The 24,767-nt window shown below is 38.5% G+C and overlaps 1 protein-coding gene across 17 annotated transcripts in view; it reads right to left on the bottom strand.

Annotated features, from left to right (window-relative positions):
- The window catches only part of ASB3 (ankyrin repeat and SOCS box containing 3), a 126,868-nt gene that overhangs the window by 29,043 nt on the left and 73,058 nt on the right, over positions 1–24,767 (bottom strand). For 10 of the 17 annotated variants that reach the window (XM_077958626.1, XM_077958633.1, XM_077958628.1 and 7 more), the window contains 3 exon segments: positions 22,657–22,834; positions 20,265–20,462; positions 2,102–2,359 (listed from right to left, as the gene is read on the bottom strand). In XM_077958626.1, coding sequence (XP_077814752.1) covers positions 2,102–2,359; positions 20,265–20,462; positions 22,657–22,834 — 634 coding nt within the window. 17 annotated transcript variants of the gene reach the window in all.

Genomic DNA, 24,767 nt, shown 5'->3' with positions numbered 1-24,767 from the left:
TGCATTCTACATGCCTGCAGAATTAGTACCACCCCACAAACCCTCCTGAAAACCATTCTGACCTCCTAGAGCCCTGGGCCTATGATGGGAGGCGCAGCCTCAAAGATCTCTGGAATGCCTTCAAGGTTTTTTTCTAATTGTCTTGATGGTACTTTCTATTTGTACAAATCTGCTCAGCAAAGGGTTGCTAGTCACAACCTTGGGTTCCTCTCCCGAACATTCTCTTTCATTCTTTTCCACACAGCCAGGCTGAGAATTTTCTAAATTTTCTACTCTTCTTCCCTTTTAATTATAGGCTCTGTCCCAAGTCATTCCTTTGCCTTCACATCTCACTATTAGTGGCCAAAAGTAGCCATGCAGCAGCCTGAATGCTTTGCTACTTAGTTATTTCTCCTACCAGATATCCTAGTTCGTCACTCTTAAATTCAGCCTTCCATAAAGACCTTAGGCATAGATAGAGTTCATCCCAGTTCTTCACTAATTCATAACAAGGATGGCGTTTACTCCAGTTTCCAACAGGGTATTGCTCATTTTCATCTGAGACCTTGTCAAAATGGCCTTTGCTATCCATATTTCTATGAACATTTTGGCACAACTACTTAAATAATCTCTAAGAAAGGTCAGACTCTCCTAGTCTTCTCATCTTTGAGCACTCACCAGAGTCACCCTTAACACTCCATTTATGGAAATACAGCTTTTTCTAGACTGTTCTTCCAAACTTTATCAGCCTCTACCCATTACCTAGTTCGAAAGCCACTTCCACATTCTTAGGTAATCGTTATTAGCAACAGCCCCACTTCTCAGTACCACATTTCTGTCTTAGTCCATTCTCTGTTGCTATTACTCAATACCTGAGACTGGGTAATTTATAAAGAAAATACATTTATTTCTTACAGTTCTAGAGACTGGGAAGTCCAAGGTCAAGGGGCACACCTGATGAGGGCCTTCTTGCTGTGTCATAACATGGCAGAGGTCATCACTCGGTGAGAGAGCAAAAGCATGCCAGCTCAGGTCTCTCTTCTTCTTATAAAGCCACCCACCAGTCCCATCACTGGGGCACCATCTTGATGATCTTATCTAATCCTAATTACCTCCCAAAGATCTCACCTCCAAATATCATCAACAAATGAATTTGAGGATTGTTTCCAACACCTGAAATTTGAGAACACATTCAAACCACAACAGTAGGTATCAGACAGCTTCTATGTTTTGGTTAAAAGAAAGAAATAAATTAGAAACCAGAAAGGAGCATGAAGGCTGAAAGTACTGGGCAAGTCATATTGAGTCAGAGTTAAGAGCGTGGGTAGAAGAACACAAGGAGTGTGGCTAAGAAGAAAATGAGTGCCTTAGGGACAGACACCACATGGGGTGAGAATTGAAACACAAAAGTGAAGACTTCTAGATATTTTACTGAAATACTATAAAATAACATGTCCTCTATTTTCCATTTTATTTTCTCATTCGACTTGAATGATCAGCCCAAGAGAGTCCTCTCGCTACTACAATTACCTGTCTTAGGACTCCAACAATTTTTGCAAAGGCTGGAGGCTAATAGTCTTCTTCTTGCCCCCCAAAAAATACTGACTTGGCATTTGTATAATCTGTCACTGAGGACTGCCCTTCTGAGAAACTACCTGAAGTAAACAAGTCATATTCTCAGATACTTCAGAAATCAGTATTTATTAAGGGTGACATATTTCAAATAGACAGGATGCTGTAGGGCAGGAGTATTCAGTCTGGTTGGCTGAGGGATAGACAACAGAAATCTTCAAAGCAGCTCCAAGCATTCTTTCTTCTGTCACAGGCATTTTAAGAGGAGCATGAGGAATGGCCAGAAGTCGAAGAAATATCTTTCTTAGAAGAGTTCACTGGCATCTATCCCCTCATACCTCCTTCCAGTCACCTCTTATCTTTTCCCAGGACTCTGGGCTTAAACTCAATCTCACTATTAGCAGCTACCAACTCCTTCACCCCAATTCAGCCATCGCAGTCAAAACAGACACACTCTTCTCCAAACACTGCGATCTCAAGAAACTGAAGGAAATTAAAGGTAGTATATTCACTCAAAAAGGGTAAGCCCCACTATGGTAGAATTTCTTACCAAGAACTACACAGTAGAATCTGTGGGTCAAATCCAGCAACCAGAAGATGTGGTAACCATTCCTTATATTTTGCTTGTGCTTTAATTGCATGATTTACAAATTCATATATATGGTTCCATGGTCCCAATGAGCAACCTTTCCTCAAAAAGTAGCGAAATATCGAAAACTTCTCGTACTTCAGGCAGTATGCCAAATGAAGTTCATTTATCCGGGCTCCATATTTCAAAAGAATGTTCACAATTCCAAAGAACTCACAGCTCCACCATAAAAAATAAAAACAAAAAAAGAACAAGTTAGACTTTGACATAAGATACTTCTTACAAATTGCTTTTTTGTTGTTGCTGTTGTTTGTTTGTTTTTTTTGAGACGGAGTCCTGCTCTGTCGCCCAGGCTGGAGTGCAGTGGCCCGATCTCGGCTCACTGCAAGTTCCGCCTCCCAGGTTCACGCCATTCTCCTGCCTCAGCCTCCTGAGTAGTTGGGACTACAGGCGCCCGCCACCACGCTCAGTTAATTTTTTGTATTTTTTAATAGAGACGGGTTTCACCGTGTTAGCAAGGATGGTCTTGATCTCCTGACCTCTTGATCTGCCTACCTCAGCCTCCCAAAGTGCTGGGATTACAGGCACGAGCCACCGCGCCCAGCCACAAATTGTTAATAGTATTTACAGCTGCAGAATAAGTATGGCAGATGAGATAGTGGATGGTTTTTACACATCTAGTGGATTGAGATTAGAGAATGTGGTGGGGCTTTTGCTTTTTACACCGTCCTTCATGGTTTTTAATTTTCAACTGTGAACAAGTATTATAATTTAAAACATTCATCTTAAATAAATATGTCATTTTAAAAATTATCATTGACAAATAGAAAACTCAAATTGTGACATTTTGTACAATTAAGTATTTTTACTACAAAATGCTTTGCTTAACAAAATCAATAAACAATGTGATCAGTCCTTAAAACTAAATGATTCATTCTAGGAATCTCTAAGATATTATTTTGTTCAGCAATAACCTTAGCCAATTTCCCTCCCACTGTTAAATTTATTTATTTTTCTAGAGACAGGGTCTTGCTCTGTGGCCCAGGCTGGTATGCAGTGGCACAATCAAGGCTCACTGTAACTGAACTCTTGGGCTCCAGTGATCTGCCCACTTCAGCCTCCTGACTAGGTGGGACTACAGGTACATGCCACTATGCCTGGCTAATTTTAAAATTTTTTTGTAGAGACAGACTCTCACTATGTTGCCCAGGCTGGTCTCGAACACCTGGCCTCAAGCAATCCTCCTGCTTTGGTCTCCCAAAAGGTATGATACCGTGACTGGCCTTACATTTATAATGGTATTTTTAAAAATTTAAAAACTTTTTAATGAACAAAAATTTAATTTATGGTACTACATCTTAAAATTAATTAAGTTCTATTATTATCTCCATTGCAGATGCAAAAACTGAAGCTGAGTCACAAAGCTAGTAATTGGCAGAACTGGTATAAAAATATCAAACTAAAATCTAACAGTGAATATGACATTGCAAATTGCTGCAATATCTCTTCTCTACTATGAAAACTGAACACTTCATGATACAGTCAAATTGAAGAATATTTTAAAGCCAGACCTATGTTTTCCAAAGTAGGTTACACGGAACTTTAGTTCCTGAAAATGATCCATATGAAAAATACTCTCCAGTGAAAAAAATTGAGAAATCTTACACAGTATACAGTGAGTCTGAGAAAGAAAGATAGGATGAGTGTGTTTTTAAACAGTATGTTAGTTACATTTACAATTATATGCTCTATGTTTTTATTCAACCTCCAGATACCTTTCAGAAGAAGTACCTTTAAAATTAAAGCAATGGGTCCAATCATTAATCTGAAAAAAGCAAACAAAAGTATAAAACGCCCTAAACTCTGTAAACACAAGAACAATTGTATATATACTTAAATATAAGTTCTATCCTATGTTTCTGGACTTTTCAAATCTTTGTAGATCCATTCCTCTTTTAGGAATTCACAAAGCACACTTCAATAAGAAAAATTCTCAAAAGCCCTCCACAAAAGAAACATATTCAATATTATTTAATCCTGTACTTCCCAAACTTATTTAACAATACAACCCCTTTGATCCCATATGATATCTATTAACAATCTACAGAATTAGTATTCTACCAAAACACCCTTTAGAAAATTGCTCTAAACCTCTTCCAATTATTCACATCGCCTTGTATTAGAAGGGGCAAGAGCAAATCCCAAAAGCCTTATAAAACGGCAGAGTGCTACAATATAGACCCTTTTCCCAGAAAACTACCATTTATTTGAAGAATAAAATAAACACAAAATAAACTGGATAAGCAAAGAGTTTCGTCAGCATGCCCTGAGCTTCTGGGAAAGTTATTAAAGAAGGTCTCAAATACACGTGTGCACACTACAAAAACACAAGCATCTTCAACTTCAGGGTTCTATATGACCTTGATTATTACATGTCACTAAGTACACAGTAAATCTTTGAGCACGGATAACCTCTCGTTAAAATATAAATTAGTATGTATTTCTCTTAACACTTCAACAAATTCTCTCCATAGCCCTAATATCAAATTGAGAAAACTCTTCAAGTACCCGAGATTTAAACAAAAGTCTGTCTTGTTTAACATAAATCTCAAGAGTTAATTGTGACATAGAGAGACCGTATATTATATAAAAAGTGAACAACATCAGATACTGAGAGGAGAGATTTAAAAATTAAAATCCAATGTCTAGACCTTATTTTGGGGGTTTGTACATTTTCTACCACTCTGCTCCTTGAAGTTCGAAACTGTGCAAAAAAACAGTGCTCACATATAAAAGAACAGTAAGAGAAAATTCAACAAGAAAAAAAAATTTCTTTTAAACAAATAAAAATGGGCAAATATCTTCAGCATTTTATGCTCAATTAGCAAACAAAATATCCAACCAATTCATCAGATGAATTATAACAGGCCAAATAGTGAGTTTTACCGAATGGCTTTTGACCATTAGCTGAAAACAACATGAAGACATTCAGTTTTGTCAGATGTGCCCACACGACATGGGGGCTAGAATGAACACAATGAATTCTGTGAAACTAATATAATAACAATGATTAGTATCAATTAGAAAAACAGATAAAATCAGGTGAGCTAAGCCACAATTTACTTCTATGGACATATATAAAAGGCATTCATATTTGCTCAGTCCTAAAACTTCTCAACTTCCCTCTCCCCTCCCCATTCCATTTGGAGGAAGCTTTTTCTTATATTTCCTCATTCGAGATGGATTACTCAATTACTCTTGAAAGACTGGCTTCATATCAATATACCTGCTAACTTTTTAGCTCCAAAGGACAAACACTGCTTTTGTTGCAGGATCTGTACAGTAGTGGAAGAGACACCTTTCCATCATCCCTGGGAGTGGTGAAAGGAGGTAAAGGTCACCCTCACAAAGAATACTTACCAAAAATGTTTCAGAACACTGATACTGAACTTAAAAGTTGAATTAGCTGAAAAAATAATAAGGAAGAGAAAACTTAAAACCTGGGGCACTTTAGAAGGCCAAGGCAGGAGGATCACTTGACCTCATAAGTTTGAGGCTGCAGTGAGCAATGACTGCACCACTGTACTCCAGCCTGGGCAACAGAGTGAAACTCTATCTCAAAACCACAACAATAATAATGAAAACCCAAAGCTGTTACCTATCAATTTCATCACCTTTTGGTATTAGTTGTACTATTTATAAAAGTAGATAAAAGTTTATTAGAATACAACAGGTCAATAGTGCAAGAAAGACCACAAATACTAAATTAATAGATTTCAGAGAAATACTAGGAAACATACAAATGAGAAAAGGAAAGTCTTTTAGCCATTAACACCTGAAGTCAGATAGGTGTTAATTACAACAATCATACCAAATTAACACTACCATAACACATTGTGGCTATAAAAATAAAAATTTTAAATTTACACCATTAAACTTATCTGTTACCAAATCCCTAAAAATTAGAATATCAAATAATTAATTTTAGAAAATTAAGTCTTCTAAGTTACCTGGTACCAGTATTGTGACCAAATCTGAACTCTTATTAATAACTGGTAAAAGTGATACAGGAAATTCATGTATGTCGCATTAAGAAAAGAAAGAAGGTCTGGGCATGGTGGCTCACACCTGTAATTCCACACTTTAAAAAGCCAAGGCAGACAGATCACTTGAGGCCAGGAGTTTGAGATCAGCCTGACCAACATGGCGAAACCCCATCTTTATTAAAAATAGAAAAATTAGCCAGGTGTGGTGGCATACACCTGTAATTCCAGCTACTCAGGAGGCTGAGGCATGAGAAACGCCTGAACCCAGAAGGCAGAGGTTGCAGTGAGCCAAGATCACGCCACTGCACTCCAGCCTGGGCCACAGAGCAAGAGACTCTGTCTCAAAAAAAAAAGGAAAAAACAACATATGACAGCTATTTTAAAATTAAGATTATATTCAATTGTCCTTGCTTTATAATTGGTGACTCTAATTAATTTAATTAATTTTAGTCATGTGATTGTGGGCAATCCAAATTTTAAAATGCTTACTTATTGAAAGAAATAACCAAACTCAATCAAAACCGCTCAACTACATGGAAACTGAACAACCTGCTCCTGAATGACTACTGGGTACATAACGAAATGAAGGCAGAAATAAAGATGTTCTTTGAAACCAATGAGAACAAAGATACAACATACCAGAATCTCTGGGACACATTTAAAGCAGTGTGTAGAGGGCAATTTATAGCACTAAATGCCCACAAGAGAAAGCAGGAAAGATCTAAAATTGACACTCTAACATCGCAATTAAAAGAACTAGAGAAGCAAGAGCAAACACATTCAAAAGCTAGCAGAAGGCAAGAAATAACTAAGATCAGAGCAGAACTGAAGGAGATAGAGACACAAAAAACTCTCCAAAAAATCAATGAATCCAGGAGTTGGTTTTTTGAAAAGATCAACAAAATTGACAGACCACTAGCAAGACTAATAAAGAAGAAAAGAGAGAAGAATCAAATCGACGCAATTAAAAATGATAAAGGGGATATCACCACCGACCCCACAGAAATACAAACTACCATCAGAGAATACTATAAACACCTCTACACAAATAAACTGGAAAATCTAGAAGAAATGGATAATTTCCTGGACACTTACACTCTTCCAAGACTAAACCAGGAAGAAGTTGAATTCCTGAATAGACCAATAGCAGGCTCTGAAACTGAGGCAATAATTAATAGCCTACCAACCAAAAAAAGTCCAGGACCAGATGGATTCACAGCTGAATTCTACCAGAGGTACAAGGAGGAGTTGGTACCATTCCTTCTGAAACTATTCCAATCAATAGAAAAAGAGGGAATCCTCCCTAACTCATTTTATGAGGCCCACATCATCCTGATACCAAAGCCTGGCAGAGACACAACAGAAAAAGAGAATTTTAGACCAATATCCCTGATGAACATCGATGCAAAAATCCTCAATAAAATACTGGCAAACCGGATTCAGCAACACATCAAAAAGCTTATCCACCATGATCAAGTGGGCTTCATCCCTGGGATGCAAGGCTGGTTCAACATTCGCAAATCAATAAACATAATCCAGCATAGAAACAGAACCAAAGACAAGAACCACATGATTATCTCAATAGATGCAGAAAAGGCTTTTGACAAAATTCAACAGCCATTCATGCTAAAAACGCTCAATAAATTCGGTATTGATGGAACGTACCTCAAAATAATAACAGCTATTTATGACAAACCCACAGCCAATATCATACTGAATGGGCAAAAACTGGAAAAATTCCCTTTGAAAACTGGCACAAGACAGGGATGCCCTCTCTCACCACTCCTATTCAACATAGTGTTGGAAGTTCTGGCTAGGGCAATTAGGCAAGAGAAAGAAATCAAGGGTATTCAGTTAGGAAAAGAAGAAGTCAAATTGTCCCTGTTTGCAGATGACATGATTGTATATTTAGAAAACCCCATTGTCTCAGCCCAAAATCTCCTTAAGCTGATAAGCAACTTCAGCAAAGTCTCAGGATACAAAATTAATGTGCAAAAATCACAAGCATTCTTATACACCAGTAACAGACAAACAGAGAGCCAAATCAGGAATGAACTTCCATTCACAATTGCTTCAAAGAGAATAAAATACCTAGGAATCCAACTGACAAGGGATGTAAAGGACCTCTTCAAGGAGAACTACAAACCACTGCTCAGTGAAATAAAAGAGGACACAAACAAATGGAAGAACATACCATGCTCATGGATAGGAAGAATCAATATCGTGAAAATGGCCATACTGCCCAAGGTAATTTATAGATTCAATGCCATCCCCATCAAGCTACCAATGAGTTTCTTCACAGAATTGGAAAAAACTGCTTTCAAGTTCATATGGAACCAAAAAAGAGCCCGCATCGCCAAGACAATCCTAAGTCAAAAGAACAAAGCTGCAGGCATCACGCTACCTGACTTCAAACTATACTACAAGGCTACAGTAACCAAAACAGCATGGTACTGGTACCAAAACAGAGATATAGACCAATGGAACAGAACAGAGTCCTCAGAAATAATACCACACATCTACAGCCATCTGATCTTTGACAAACCTGAGATAAACAAGAAATGGGGAAAGGATTCCCTATTTAATAAATGGTGCTGGGAAAATTGGCTAGCCATAAGTAGAAAGCTGAAACTGGATCCTTTCCTTACTCCTTATACGAAAATTAATTCAAGATGGATTAGAGACTTAAATGTTAGACCTAGTACCATAAAAATCCTAGAGGAAAACCTAGGTAGTACCATTCAGGACATAGGCATGGGCAAAGACTTCATGTCTAAAACACCAAAAGCAACGGCAGCAAAAGCCAAAATTGACAAATGGGATCTCATTAAACTAAAGAGCTTCTGCACAGCAAAAGAAACTACCATCAGAGTGAACAGGCAACCTACAAAATGGGAGAAAATTTTTGCAATCTACTCATCTGACAAAGGGCTAATATCCAGAACCTACAAAGAACTCAAACAAATTTACAAGAAAAAAACAAACAACCCCATCAAAAAGTGGGCAAAGGATATGAACAGACATTTCTCAAAAGAAGACATTCATACAGCCAACAGACACATGAAAAAATGCTCATCATCACTGGCCATCAGAGAAATGCAAATCAAAACCACAATGAGATACCATCTCACACCAGTTAGAATGGCGATCATTAAAAAGTCAGGAAACAACAGGTGCTGGAGAGGATGTGGAGAAATAGGAACACTTTTACACTGTTGGTGGCATTGTAAACTAGTTCAACCATTATGGAAAACAGTATGGTGATTCCTCAAGGATCTAGAACTAGATGTACCATATGACCCAGCCATCCCATTACTGGGTATATACCCAAAGGATTATAAATTATGCTGCTATAAAGACACATGCACACGTATGTTTATTGCAGCACTATTCACAATAGCAAAGACTTGGAATCAACCCAAATGTCCATCAGTGACAGATTGGATTAAGAAAATGTGGCACATATACACCATGGAATACTATGCAGCCATCAAAAAGGATGAGTTTGTGTCCTTTGTAGGGACATGGATGCAGCTGGAAACCATCATTCTTAGCAAACTATCACAAGAACAGAAAACCAAACACCGCATGTTCTCACTCATAGGTGGGAACTGAACAATGAGATCACTTGGACTCAGGAAGGGGAACATCACACACTGGGGCCTATCATGGGGAGGGGGGAGGGGGGAGGGATTGCATTGGGAGTTATACCTGATGTAAATGACGAGTTGATGGGTGCAGCACACCAACATGGCACAAGTATACATATGTAACAAACCTGCACGTTATGCACATGTACCCTACAACTTAAAGTATAATAATAATAAATAAATTAAAAAAAAAAAAAAGAAATAACCAAAAACATATTTTTCAGCTTCAATTTTTTTCCCTCAGACACTGGTTATATGACCCTCTTGACATACTAAAGCAAAACCTACTGGGAAAATGATCATTTTCTTGCCTAACTGGCAAAGCTTCAAACAGAAACTCAAAATAAATGAGTTTCCCATTACACATACAGGAACTGTATAAGCAACCAGCCAGACATTAGATAATAAAAATGTAGTATTTAGTTTTAGAAATAATGAAAGGTTTTCCTTCACTTTTTAGGTAACTGGTCTAAAAAAACAAAGATTCTGCATTTTATCAAGATGATTCCCTGTGCTTCATGTTGTCTTTATTCTATTTGATTACTTATGAAAACTCTCTAATAAAGACCTAAGGTTTTTCTACAACTATATAACTTTCTGCATTTGCCTTCTGAAGCCATTTAATTATCACTCTAGTTGACATAAGTGACTATTATTTCACATTGATCTGTGATCCTACTTTGGTAAATTCTGAACCTTGATATTTTTGACAAAATTCCCACAACCAAATTCTAAGTCTCTTTGTCCTTAAAGTTTGCTATGTTCTATTTTATAGAATAAGGTGTGGCCCAATTCTAGAATGAAAAATAAAAGACAGACTAAGAGAATACACACTCCTAAAACAGATATTTTGATGTTTTGACTTTATTTTTTAAAGGCTAAAAATATAGCATTTTCCAATGACTACTCACTGAAAATCGACCAAATAATATATTGGTTCAATTACAAGTCTCACATGAAAGAAAATACTTCATATGCCCTTTCAATAGCCATACACAAAAAAATTGTAATTATGCCTACATGGCCACTTCAAGGAGCAAAATTACTAAGAGATGCAAAAACAAAAACAAAGTTTGTTAACTCATGTCTGTGACCAAGGACTACTGTACACCATACTGCTTCCCCTTTACTTTTGTTTTTCTTTTTCTTCTTTGATCCGGGGAGAGACTAGGTCTCCTTTACATTTGGTTTATAGCAGTTTGATTTTTCTGATCATGCCTTTCTGTGAGTTTATCCTGTTTGGGTTTAACAGGCTTCTTAAATCTGTAAATTTATATCTTTATCCAATAACAGGAAGTTTTTAGCAATTATTAATTTACATATTTTTTCTGTGCCCAATCTCCTCTGCTTCTGGATTTTAATGACATGAATGTTAGACCTGTTGATATTGAACCTTCGTTCCCGGAGGCTCTTGTTTTTCTCTTCAATCTTTTTTCTTTTCCATACTTCTGTGTGGATAATTTCTTTAATTTTTTTTTAACTTTTAAATTTGTTAAACATTTGTAAATATTTTAAATTGCAAAAGCTAGTTGGCCAGAGAGGGACAGTTTGAAAATATGAGTGGATGTTCCAAACAGGCAATACCCTAGAATGAGAGAACAAGACAGACACCTGTGCAAGGTGATCTGTATGTATATGGACATTGAGACCGAAGACCCTCTCACCCAAAAAACTAGGGTTTTTTAAAGATAATAATTATAAATTACAAAGCATTTCACAACTGTTAGTTCATTTGATCCTCAAAATAATTTTCTAAAGCAAGCTTAAGTGTTATTACTATCCATATTTTAAAGATAATGGAATGAGATTTAGCAGAATGAAGTGAAATACCTGAAGTCACACAGCCACTATACATCTGTGACTCATCCAAGCCCAAGAATCATGCTCCATCCTTCTCTCTCTACAAGGCACTGAAGAAGACTAAGATATAATAAATATGCTAATCTGATATAATTATTGATTCATTAACTCACGAATATATTTTGAATGTCTAATAGGAGTCAGATCCAGGGCAAATCCCTGCTCTCAAGGAGCTTACAGTCTAATGAAGAAGCAGATATGTAAACAGACAGACAAAATATTATGTCTTTAAAAAGGAGTCAAAAGGCAGCTTCTTTTGTGTTTTTGTTTTGTTTTGTTTTTTGAGACGGAGTCTTGCTCTGTTGCCCAGGCTGGAGTGCGGTGGCGCAATCTCGGCTCACTGCAAGCTCCACCTCCCGGGTTCATGCCATTCTCCTGGCTCAGCCTCCTGAGTAGCTGGGACTACAGGAGCGTGCCTCCATGCCCGACTAACTTTTTGCATTTTTAGTAGAGACAGGGTTTCAGCATGTTAGCCAGAATGGTCTCGATCTCTTGATCTCGTGGTTCGCCCGCCTCGCCCTCCCAAAGTGCTGGGATTACATGCATAAGTCACCGCACCCGGCCAAAAGGCAGTTTCTTAATAGGATGTCTTCCCCCAGCATTCTCAGCCCTGATTCTTATGCCCAATACTAGTTATTAAGAAAAATATACTTCTAGTGTGAAGAAAAGCAATTCATCCATTCTCACAATCTGGTAAACATATCCAACCTCTTTTGCTCAGGTGCTGAGCTAACCAAACAACCTTCCATATTGTCTTTGGGAACACTGGGTTGTCCGTTCCAGAAAGAGGAAATACATACTATAAGTAACCTGTTGCTGTTTACCCTGCCCAGGTCTTCTTTTGCTGTGAATAAATAATTGTTCTGGTCTAAAAAGTAGCTGCGGGAGAGTTACTATGAGTCAATTCTCTATACCACCGCCATGCAGCGGAAATTTCTGAGATGATGTACTATTCGGTAGGGTAGCTAGCCACACATGATTCTGGAGCACTTGAAGGGTGGCTAGGGAAACTGAAGAAGTAATTTATAATGCTACTTAATTTTAATTAATTTAAATAGCCACATGTGGCTGGTGGCTACCAATCTGGGCAGCACAGCTCTACACTCTTGCTACTCACAGTGTGGTCTGTGGATCAGCAGCATTGGCACCACCTTGTTAGCTTATTAGAAATGCAGAATATGGCCTGGGCACGGTGGCTCACGCCTGTAATCCCAGCACTTCTGGGAGGCCGAAGCCGGCAGATCACTTGAGGTCAAGAGTTCAAGACCATCCTGGCTAACATGGTGAAACCCCCGTCTGTACTAAAAACACAAAAACAAAATTAGCCAGACGTGATGGTGGGCACCTGTAGTCCCAGCTACTCGGGAGGCTGAGGTGGGAGAATGGTGTGAACCCAGGAGGCAGAGCTTGCAGTGAGCCAAGATCGCATCACTGCACTCCAACCTGGGTGACAGAGCAAGACTTCGTCTCAAAAAAAAAAAAAAAAAGAAAGAAAGAAAGAAAGAAATGCAGAGTATGCTGGGCACAGTGGCTCACGCCTGTAATCCCAACACTTTTGAGAGGCTGAGGGGGGCAGATCACTTGAGCTTAGGAGTTGAGACCAGCCTGGCCAACATGGTGAAACCCCATCTCTACTAAAAATACAAAAATTAGCCAGGTATGGTGGCACATACCTGTAATCCCAGCTATTCAGGAGGCTGACACATGAGAAATGCATAAACCCGGGAGGTGGTGGTTGCAGTGAGTCTAGATGGTGTCACTGTACTCCAGCCTGGGTGATAGAGTGAGACTCTTGTCTCAAAAAAAAAAAAAAAAAAAGGAAGAAAGAAAAGAAAAAGAAAGAAACGAAGAACATCAGGTCCCACCCTAGATCTACTGAAGTGGTTTGGATCTGTGCCCCCACCCAAATCTCATGATGAATTGTAATCCCCAGGGTTGAAGGTGGGGCTTGGTGGGAGGTGACTGGATCATGGGGATGGGTTTCTCATAAATGGTTTAGCACCATCCCTCTCAGTAGTGTCCTCACAGTAGTGAGTTCTTGTGAGATCTGGTTGTTTAAAAGTATGTGGCACCTCCCACACTCACTCTCTTGCTCCTGCCGTGTAAGAAGTGGCCTGCTCTCACTTCACCTTCTGCCATGATTATGTTTCCTGAGGTGTCTCCAAAAGCTGAGCAGACACCAACATCATGGTTCCTGTATAACCTGTGGAACTGTGAGCCAATTAAACCTTTTTCTTTATAAATTACCTAGTCTCAGGTATATTTCTTTATAGCAATGCAAGAACGAACTAATACAGAAAATTGGGACTGAAGAGTAGGGCACTGCTATAAAGACACCTAAAAATGTGGAAACAACTTGGGAACTGGGTAATGGGCAGAGGGTGGAAGAGTTTGGAGGGCTCAGAAGAACACAGAAAGATGAGCGAAAGTTTGGAACTCCCTGGAGACTGGTTAAATGACTGTCACCAAAGTGGTGATAGTGAATAATAGTAAAGGCTGGGCTGACAAGGTCTCAGATGGAAAAGCAGAGCTTACTGGGAACTAGAGCAAAGGTCACTTTTGTTATGCCTTAGCAAAGAACCTGGACGCATTGTGCCCCTGCTCTGGAGATCTGTAGAACTTTGAACTTGAGAGTGATGATTTAGGGTATCTGGTGGAAGAAACTTCGAAGCAGTAAAGTGTTCAAGAGGTAGCCTGTCTGCTTGTAAGAACCTACGCTCATATGCATCAGCAAAGAAATAACCTAATGTTGGAACTTACATTTAAAGGAGAAGCAGAGTATAAAAGTTTGGAAAAGTTGCAGCCTGGCAAATGGTAGAAAAGAAAAGCCTATTTTCAGGGAAGGAATTCAAGCAGACTTCGGAAATCTGCGTTAAGTAAAAAGGAGCCAAGTGCTAATAGCAAAAACCACCAGGGGGTGGTGGAAGGCCTCAAAGGCATTTCAGAGATCTTCCCAGCAGCCTCACCCATCACAGGCCCAGAGGCCTAGGAGGACTGAATTGTTTCATGGGCCAGGCCCAGTGCCCCACTGCTCCACGGCCTTGGGACACTAGCCCCTGCATCCTAGCTGCTCCTGCCATGGCTCAAAGGGGCCCAGGTACAGCTCAGGCCACTGCTTCAGAGGGTGCAAGTCATAATGGTGGCTTCTTCATGGTCATGGTGTTAAGCCTGTGGGTGCAGAGTGTAAGAGCAGAGGCTTGGGAGACTCTGCCTAGGTTTCACAGGATGTCTGAAAAAGCCTAGATGCCCAGCATAAAGGGCCTTCTTTCTTTGTAATGGTCTTGCCTCTACCCCATAAACATACTAGAAAGAGGGGAGAAGGAGAGAGCCTGGAACACTGAAATTTAAAGAAAGTTAGTATAAGATGTTTGGATGAAGGCTGGAGGTGGGAAGAGCATGTGTTTCTCAGGGATATTTGCAAAGAATAAAATGATGGCATTCATTTCCTTGATCACTACTGAGTATGAATGATGGGTCTATGGGAGTTCATTGTACCAATCTCTCTACTTTTACGTATGTTTAAAAATTTCAAAATAAGGCCGGGCGCGGTGGCTCAAGCCTGTAATCCCAGCACTTTGGGAGGCCGAGACGGGTGGATCACGAGGTCAGGAGATCGAGACCATCCTGGCTAACACGGTGAAACCCCGTCTCTACTAAAAAAAATACAAAAAATCTAGCCGGGCGAGGTGGCGGGCACCTATAGTCCCAGCTACTTGGGAGGCTGAGGCAGGAGAATGGCGTAAACCCAGGAGGCGGAGCTTGCAGTGAGCTGAGATCCGGCCACTGCACTCCAGGCTGGGCGACAGAGTGAGACTCCGTCTCAAAAAAAAAAAAAAAAAAAAAAAATTTCAATATAAAAAAATAGCAATTTCAGAGATAATGTGTGAGACAGCTAGCCTCCAAGATTGCTCCCAATGATCCTCTCCTCCTCATATTTGTGCTTTTGTACAGTCTTTCCATATTGAATCAGGGCTTGCGTATGTGATCTGTGGAGGTGACAGCCATAATTTCAATGAACCAGGTCACTATGACTTCTGTCTTGTTCTCTCTTGGATCTCTTCCTCTGAGGGAATCTGCTACCATGCCATGAGGATATTCCAGCCGTCCTGTGGAGAGGCTTTTATAGAGAGAAACTGAGGTTTCCTGCCAACACCCAGCCATATGAGTGATCCATGTCAGTAAGCCTCTGTGGAAGTTGATCCTCTGGCTCCTGTCAAGTTTGCTAATGACTGTAGCTTCAACTAATATTTAATGCAACTATAAGAGAAACGTCCAAGCCAGAACTGCCCACCAAGCTATTCCTGAATCTCTAACCAACAGAAACTCCAGAAGCTGCATGGTTGTGCCAGGCCAGCCTGCACACTCCAGCTGCCAGAGAGCATGTCTTATCCTGTGTTAATAATTTCTACTGGTTTACTTTTAAGTTAATTTACTCTTTCCTATATCTTTCATTCTGCTATGGAGTACATGTAGTAAATTTTTTTATTTCAGATTATTGTATTTTTTAGTTTTTTTATAGTTTCTAATTCTCAGCTGAGAATTTCTACCTTTTCATTTTTTCCAGTATGTTAGCCTCATGAAGCACTGTTGTAAGAGCTGCTTTCAAGTATCTGATATTTCTAACATCTGTACCATCTCAGCACTGGCTTCTATTAATTGCTTTTTCAAACCATGAGATTTAGTCATGTTTTATCAGTTCTTCATATGCCAAATAATTTTAGGTTGCCTCCTGGACATTGTGAATTAACATTTACATGCTATATAAATTCTGAGTCCTAGGTCTCGTTATAATCCTTTGAAGAACACTAGTTTTTTCGTTTGTTTATTTCAGCAAGCATATAACCTAGTTAGGTTCAAACTGCAATTTCTGTTTCACCTTACACAGTGGTTCTAATGTCAGTTCAGCTCTCAAAAGCCTATGCTTTCCTGCTTTAAGCCTGGACCCATGAATGTGCCACTCAGGGTCTAGCCTGAGACTCTGATGATAGTTCAAATCTTACTTTCAACATTTTGGGTTGGCTGGGTGCCGTGGCTCATGCCTGCAATCCCAGCACTTTGAGAGGCTAAGGCAGGCAGATCACTTGAGCTCGGAGTTTAAGACCAGCCTAGGCAACACGGCAAACCCTGTCTCTACAAAAAAAACAAAACAACAACAAAAAAAATCCAGGCACGGTGGCGCACAACTGTCGTCCTAGCTACTCAAGAGGCTGAGGCAGGATATTTACCTGAGTCCAGGAAAGTTAAGGCTGCAGTGAGTCATGATCATGTCACCGCACTCTGTTCTGGGCAACAGAATGAGATCCTGTCTCAAAAACAAAACAAAATAAAAAACAATTTGGGTCTGTCTTGTGCATTTAAAGCTTGGGGTAAGTCGGGAATATGCAAATTCATATGCCGAATTAGGATATCCACTTCTCCAAGCTCTCTCTTCTCCAAGACTCCCCTACCATTCTCTGGCCCATAGGGTTCCATTTACCTGATTCCTCTGACCAGAAAAACAGGCTTTCTATCGTGTCTATGTTTCAGCTTTCTCAGTAAGTTGAATAGGATCTGTTTAGTGCTCTCTATATTAAACAATTGGACAATTAATGTTACTGACTGATTTTAGCTGCTGGTGCCACTGGTGCTACTCAGTTCCAGTTCAGGGTTGGCCCTCAGGGCAACAAAGCAAAAGAAAAAGGAGGCCAGGCACAGTGGCTCATGCCAGCACTTTGGGAGGCCAAGGCGGGCAGATCACTTGAGGTCAGAAGTTTAAGACCAGCCTGGCCAACATGGTGAAACCCCATCTCTTTTAAAATACAAAAAGTAGCTGAGCATGGTGGCACTTGCCTATAATCCCAGGTACTTGGGTGGCTGAGACAGGATAATCACTTGAACCCGGGAGATGGAGGTTGCAGTGAGCCCAGATCGCACCACTGTACTCCAGTCTGGGCAACACAGCGAGACTGTCTCAAAAAAAAAAAAAAAAAGAGGAAAAGGAAACTGGAAAATTCATTTTCATGTGGATCTCTTCATCAAGTTACCACTCTCTTTCATAATCTATCTGCTTTTGTCCCTTTGAGAGTCCTCAGGTAGTTTTGTTTTGAATTTTGACCACAGTTTTTTGTAGTCATTAGTGAGAGAGAAAGAAACAGGCTGTAGTGGAATTACTCCACGTAGGCTACACAGCATGTTAAGAACTTAGCATCACTGAAGTTGACACAGAAAAAAATTCTACAGAGTAACTGAGACATAAAAAGCAAACCAAACTGTGGAGTTCCTTAAAAATACAACTTTGGAGTACTTGTGAAAGGAAAAGAAAAAAATCATTTATATCACTACTCAAGAATGAGATAATAGTTCATATTTGCAGTTATCCCAGACACAGCAGAAAAAAAATAGGAATCTTCCCTTCTATGAGTCTATAAAAAATACAAAAAAAAATACATTAAAAATGCTTCTTTGCCAAAGATAGCAGAAGATAGTGAAGCAAATGCCACTAAATACTATTTTCCCCATTAGGTTTTAAATTCTCAAAGGATAGTGTCTATGTTTCAGCTTCCTCAGTAAGTTTAACAGGATCTATTTAGTGCTCTCTATATAACAAAATGGTCAATTAGTGTTATTGACTGATTTTGTAGAAATCTAAGGAGAAAAAAGGGTCTGCCCCCCTAAAATTTCAGCTAATCTTGGAAAATCTAAAAACCTATTTAAGATCTTTCCCACCTAATTTCATTTATCTGAACCTACAGATGGCATGAAACATACTGCGCAGCTCCCAAGGAATATCATTAATTTTAAGGTGTTTCAGGGTTAACAGGGGTACTACATTATATGGCTTAATTCAAACTACACTTATAAGGTAATGAGGCATGAGCTTAGCTGCTGTGATCGTAAGAACCAAACACATTGTTCATCCAAAAGATAAGATGAAGGCCAAAAAAGACCATCATCGTACTGAATACACACACACACGTACACATGCACATGCACACGTGCACGCAATCCAAAATTGTTATATTCTGGTCTAATAAGAAATGTTCAGCTCTGTAATGGCGTTAAGATTTGGGATAGAGAAGGGCAAATAAAAGTCATCAGTGCAATCTCACTGAAGGTCAACTAAAGTAATTACAGCTCTTCTCTTTAAAAAGACAAAACTTAATGGGGCACACAAGAAAATCCTATGGGATCATGAAAGTTATGCATAAAGTGGGTCCCAGATACTCAGATTAACCAAAACCCAAATATTCAAACTAAAATGTATAAGTTTAAGAGGCCAGGTGGGGTGGCTCACACCTATAATCCCATCACTTTGGGAGGCTGGAGGCAGACAGATCACTTGAGGCCAGGAGTTTGAGACCAGCCTGGTGAAACCCTGTCTGTACTAAAATGTATAAGCTTAAACTTCAAACAAATATAGTGAACTACTAATTTTACATGGCAAATGTTAAGAGACAGTAAAGGCTGAAAAGCTTAGTAAATAATTTCTTGATAACTACTTAAATTAAATAGAGATCCATAATAGTGAATTGAAGAAGGCCAATACAATTTGAGGTATGCCTGCAACCTCTTCTGTGTCATTAAACACAATAGCATCTATCTTCACAACTTATTCCATTACTAGATGATCAGATATTACTCAATATGGCTTTTCTTACACATGGCTTTATTCTCAGTGTTTTAAAACCGTAAGAGTGTTATAGACAAAGTTACTGGCCAGACACTAACAAGGCAGCAGTAATTCTTCACTTACTCTATTTCACAGAATTATGACAGTTTAGAAAAATAATTAATTTGGGGGCTTTTAAAAACTTAACTATTCAGACTTGCATCAAAAAATAATATACAGCCAGGCATGGTAGCTCGCGCCTGTACTCCTAGCATTTTGGGAGGCCAAGGCAAGTGAACTGCTTGAGCCCAGGAGTTCAAGACCAGCCTGGGCAACATGGAGAAACTTCATCTCTACTAAAAATAAAAACATTCGCTGGGAGTGTTGGTGTATGCCTGTAGACCCAGCTACTCTGGAGGCTGAGGTAGAAGGATCACTTGAGCCTGGGATGTGGAGGATGCAGTGAGTCAAGATGGTGCCACTGCACTCCAGCCTGGGCCACAGAGTGAGACTCTGTCTCAAAAAAAATTTTTTTTTAATGCTATGCATCAAATACATTAGAAACACAATAATTTCTATAAAACTAAAGTTTTATTTTTAGGCTCATATCTTATAAATTTTAAATGGTAAATGACCTGAAACAGTCACTGCCTTACTTGATAAAGTCCCATTTTTAATTCTGGAATTGTTTTGAAGACCAAAAATATCAGTGAATTTCTGCATCTACTTAAATTGTATTTCCTAAAATTGCTGCACTAAAAATGTAATCCAGATCCAAAGAAGGAAGGAAAACAATCTGATATTATCACCTCATTTGTGCTACAGCTTGACTGAAGGATCCGTTTTTTCCTATTTGTGTTCCAAGCTAGCAATTTAGCACTAACAGAGATACTAAGTTTCACTGTGAAAGAAAGTCACTTCAAAACATATCTCCATACAGCAAAAAAGAATAAAAATAAAAACACAGCAAATATACATACTCCTTTTGGAAAGCCATGCACACGGGAGAACTGAATCCAAAGACAAGGCACGCCTGGGCGTCTGGGCTGTAGCCATTCCGGAGTAATATTTCTAGGCAATCTTCATGTCCCCCAAACACTGCTGAGTAAACAGGGCTTACTTTGTTCAGCTCAGTGTCACAGGCCCGGTTAGTAAGTGGTATTAATAAGTCCAAGATTCTATAAATACACAAATTCAGGAGATTTTAGTGTTTTTATAAGTGCATAAGTGTAGGCAACATTTCTAAAGCACAATTTTTTCAGAATTACCAACTGATTAATTTAAAGAAATATTTCTGTCTAGGGTGTACCTTCTACCAACAACGTTAAACTATTACATGTTATATATTTACTCTAAAATGTTACACTTATTATCACTTAATATAAAGGTCTTTAAATACATGTGAAACAAAATTAACGTCCCTATATGTAAACAGAAAAGGTGCTCTTTTAATTTTATTACCTTACTGGCACCACCTTATTCCCCAAAATTCAAATGTTATGTTAGATATTTTAGGGTCTAATAAATTATTTAAAACATCATTCTTTAAGTATAAACTAGCATCAAGAAAATGCACTATTTTCCTTCTTAAAGTACCAATTAGTTTTTCTTGTCCAATTAGTAAAAATTTGTAAAGATGATAATTGACATGAAGACTAATATTTTCATCGGGAAGAAATTATAATTTCTGCTAAAATATTCTATTATTTGGAAAAAAAGGCCAGGCGCGGTGGCTCACACCTGTAATCCCAGCACTTTGGGAGGCCGAGGCGGGCGAATCACAAGGTCCGGAGATCGAGACCACGGTGAAACCCCGTCTCTACTAAAAACACAAAAAATTAGCCGGGCTCGGTGGCGGGCGCCTGTAGTCCCAGCTACTCAGGAGGCTGAGGCAGGAGAATGGCGTGAACCCGGGAGGCGGAGCTTGCAGTGAGCCGAGATTGCGCCACTGCACTCCAGCCTGGGCGACAGAGCGAGACTCCATCTCAAAAAAAAAAAAAAAAAAAGGAAAGGAAAAAAAGTGAGCTTATTAAATTATGGAGGCAGACTTATAAAGAAGCTGGTTCCTAGGAAGAGAAAGTTCTCAGAAAATAATTAAAACAAAAGTTCTTAGGTTATTTGTTAACTTACCTCTGGCAGTCAACTGGAAAGAAAAAAGGACTATTCCACCCTTCTAAAATTAAAAATAAAACTGTATAACAAAGCCAGGAAATTCCCTCTTTCTAGGAAAAGACAGACAGGGCTACTCTGAAGTATTTTTATAACAGTAAATTTCTCTTTGTAACTTTTCCTCATGTAATGTATGTCTAAGATAACATTTAAGTAGAACTTAATTCACAAAAGGGGCTACCTTTGAAGTAGGCTATAAAGAAAATCATCAGTGACAATGAGAATTCTCAAAATTGAGAACAAATGCCCAAGAGACTTTTGGTATCATTTAAAGCTCAGAGTATAATATCTAACACTTATGTTTAAATAAATGATAAAGAATTGGGGAAAATATCAAATTTTTAAATCTAAGCATTTTGTTAAAATAGTCTAATGTCTCTTAAATTTAATGTGTTTAATTTTTTTAAATAGGCTGGAAAAATTATACTCTCCCACAAGACATTAACATGCTTACAAATATTAATGAAATAGTAAGGTATTGTGTCACCTAGTGGCACAATGACCAAATTCCAGAATCTGTTTTCCTACTACGTAAACAAACTAAATTAAGTAATGAATATTTTACTATTACTTTTTAAATCAGATAATACTAACAGCTATAAAAAGTATTATTGTAGAATTACGGCTGTAAAGATTCTAAACATATATTTCTAAAAATTATTGACTATCAATTTAAGATAGACAGCCATATTCTCACAGGATATAGCTTCTAAGATTCCTGGAACCCCCATTTACTCTCTCTCTAATTTGAAGTTAGATCAAGAAAAGTTCAGTCAAAGGGTTTAAGACAGGGAGGACTACTTAGCATACACTTCAACAGGCATCACAAAATCAAAAGCTTTCCGGGGTCAAAGAGGTAACACGGATGGCCTCATCAGATTGATGCCTAAAAAGATGCCTGGGATAAAACTAGGGAGGAGGAGGTGGTGGATACAGCCATTACTAGAGAAATCAATGGGAAGAGTCAATACCCTGAGAAAGTCCCCGAGCCTACCCAGTCTCTAGCAACTCTGCCTCACAATATCAAAGTTCAGGACTAGTAGGAGCAAAAGACAGCACGAGGGACAGATTAGGGGTAGATCTATTCACCCAGCAGATTGGTAAGGAAGAGAATTTTGCTTAGAGGTGAAGGGTCTAGCCCAGATTTATTCCTTATTAGCTTTTGATTAAGAGACGACGCTTATTTTCTGTTTTAACACTTACTTTGTATGGCCCATTTGTGCAGCTGCATGAATAGGTAACTGCCAATTGTCCTCATTACAGTAAAGATCAGGATCTGCCCCACTGGAGAGCAAAAGCTCCACACATTTTGTGTGTCCCTCTTGAGCAGCAATGAACAAGGGAGTAGCTTTGTCCAAGGCTTGACAATTGACATTTGCACCTAATACAAAATAAACCATTTAACAGATAATCCTCATATTAAAAAAAAAAAAAAATCAACATAAATTTCAAAGGAACTACCACAAAAGGGTTTTATAGCACAATAAGCTTTTCCCTCATCACTGGATGTTGGATGTTGTTAAATAAACATATTTACTTTGCTAACTTCTTGGTAATCATTTAAATTGTCTTTGCTAAACTGACAGGGTAGCTCATGCCTGGAATCCCAGCAATTTAGGAGGCTGTGGCGAGAGCACTGCTTGAGGCCACGTGTTTGAGACCAGCCTGGGCAACATAGTAAGACCCTGTCTCTATCAAAAATAAAAAGGTTTTGCTTTTATGTCAGCAAGAAAACAAGTGATTCATATTAGAATTCATTTTTAAGCTAAAACAAAAATCCTGTTCAATGAAGGATACATTTCATTCCAATCCCTCCTCCAACAAGCATTCTGGGGCCCAATAAGTAAATATTTAAAAAGAAAAAATGCAAACTATCAAACATGGATAATATTTCTGACAAATGTTCAAAAAGATAAAATCTAAATTATGCCACTAATTGATTCAGGCTAAGATTTATGATAAATTATCAGTAAATATGACATATACGGGAGCTATACCTTAAACTAGTATTGACTATACTCTCTATTACATTTCTTTCTTCATAACCACTGCATAATAAATAATACCTAAAATCAGAGAAAAAGGGTCTCTTTCAACAGGTTTCTGAGTTGATATTTAAAATCACAAATGTGAAAGGGAAAAACAACAACATTGTAGTGAAAGAAAGAAAAAGAAAAAATCCCGCCCGCATTAAAATAATTACAAAAATTAGAAGTGTGAATGTCTCCAGATGAAAAGGAACTATCCCAAGAATTTTGGATTTGTGAAAAATCTAAATGTAGTGACACCACTGAGGGATCACAGTCGTGTTCCCACAATGGCTCCTGACCCAAATGGAAACTCAGAAATGACAGATAAAGAATTCAAAACAAGGATTGCAAGGAAGCGCAACAAGATCCAGACAAGGTTGAAAATAAACACAAAAAAACTTCTAAAGCAACTCAGGAAATGAAGGCATCTTAAGATAAACATTTTAAAAAGGAATCAATCAGAGCTTCTGGAATTGAAAAACTCACTTAAGGAATTTCAAAATATAACTAAGTTTTATTAATAGACTGGATCAAGCAGAAGAAAGAATTTTGGAGCTTGAAGATCAGTCTTTCAAACTAACTCAGTCAGATTAAAAAGTATTTTTTTTTTAATGAAGAAGGTTTTGAGAAATATTTGATAATGTAAAGCAACCAAATCTATGAATTATTGGTATTCCTGAGAGAGAAGGAGAAAAAGTAAATGATCTGGAAAACATATTTGAGGACGTAATTTAAGAAAATTTCCCTAATCTTGCCAGAGAGGAAGATATCCAGATAGAAGCAATCCAGAGAACTCCCTGTGAACATGAACATCACCATGGCATATAGACACCAGACTGTTGAAGGTTAACGCTAAAGAAAAAATCTTAAAGGCAGCTAGAGAAAAAAGTTAGATCCCATACAAAAGGAACAGTGGACTTCTCAGTGGAAACCTTACAAGGCAAGAGAGATGGGGGGTCTATTTTCAGCATTCTTAAAGAAAGGACACTACAACCAAGAATTTCATATTCTACCAAACTAAGCTTCACAAATGAAGGAGAAATAAAATATTTTACAGACAAGCAAGCACTAAGATAATTTGTTACCACTAGATCAGCCTTAGCAGAGATCCTTAAAGGACTTCTAAACATGGAAATGAAAGAACAACACTGATACCACAAAAACACACTGAAGAACATAGCCCAAAGACCCCATAATGCAGCCATGCAACAGACATGGCAAAGCAACCATCTACCAATTTAATAATAGGATCAAAACCTCACCTATCAACATTAACCTTGAATG

The sequence above is a fragment of the Macaca mulatta genome, chromosome 13 (genome assembly GCF_049350105.2).
Source record: "Macaca mulatta isolate MMU2019108-1 chromosome 13, T2T-MMU8v2.0, whole genome shotgun sequence".
In the NCBI taxonomy this organism is placed as follows: Eukaryota; Metazoa; Chordata; class Mammalia; order Primates; family Cercopithecidae; genus Macaca; species Macaca mulatta.
The sequence above is the reverse complement of the archived record's forward strand: the minus strand, read 5'-3'. Positions and strand labels throughout refer to the sequence as shown.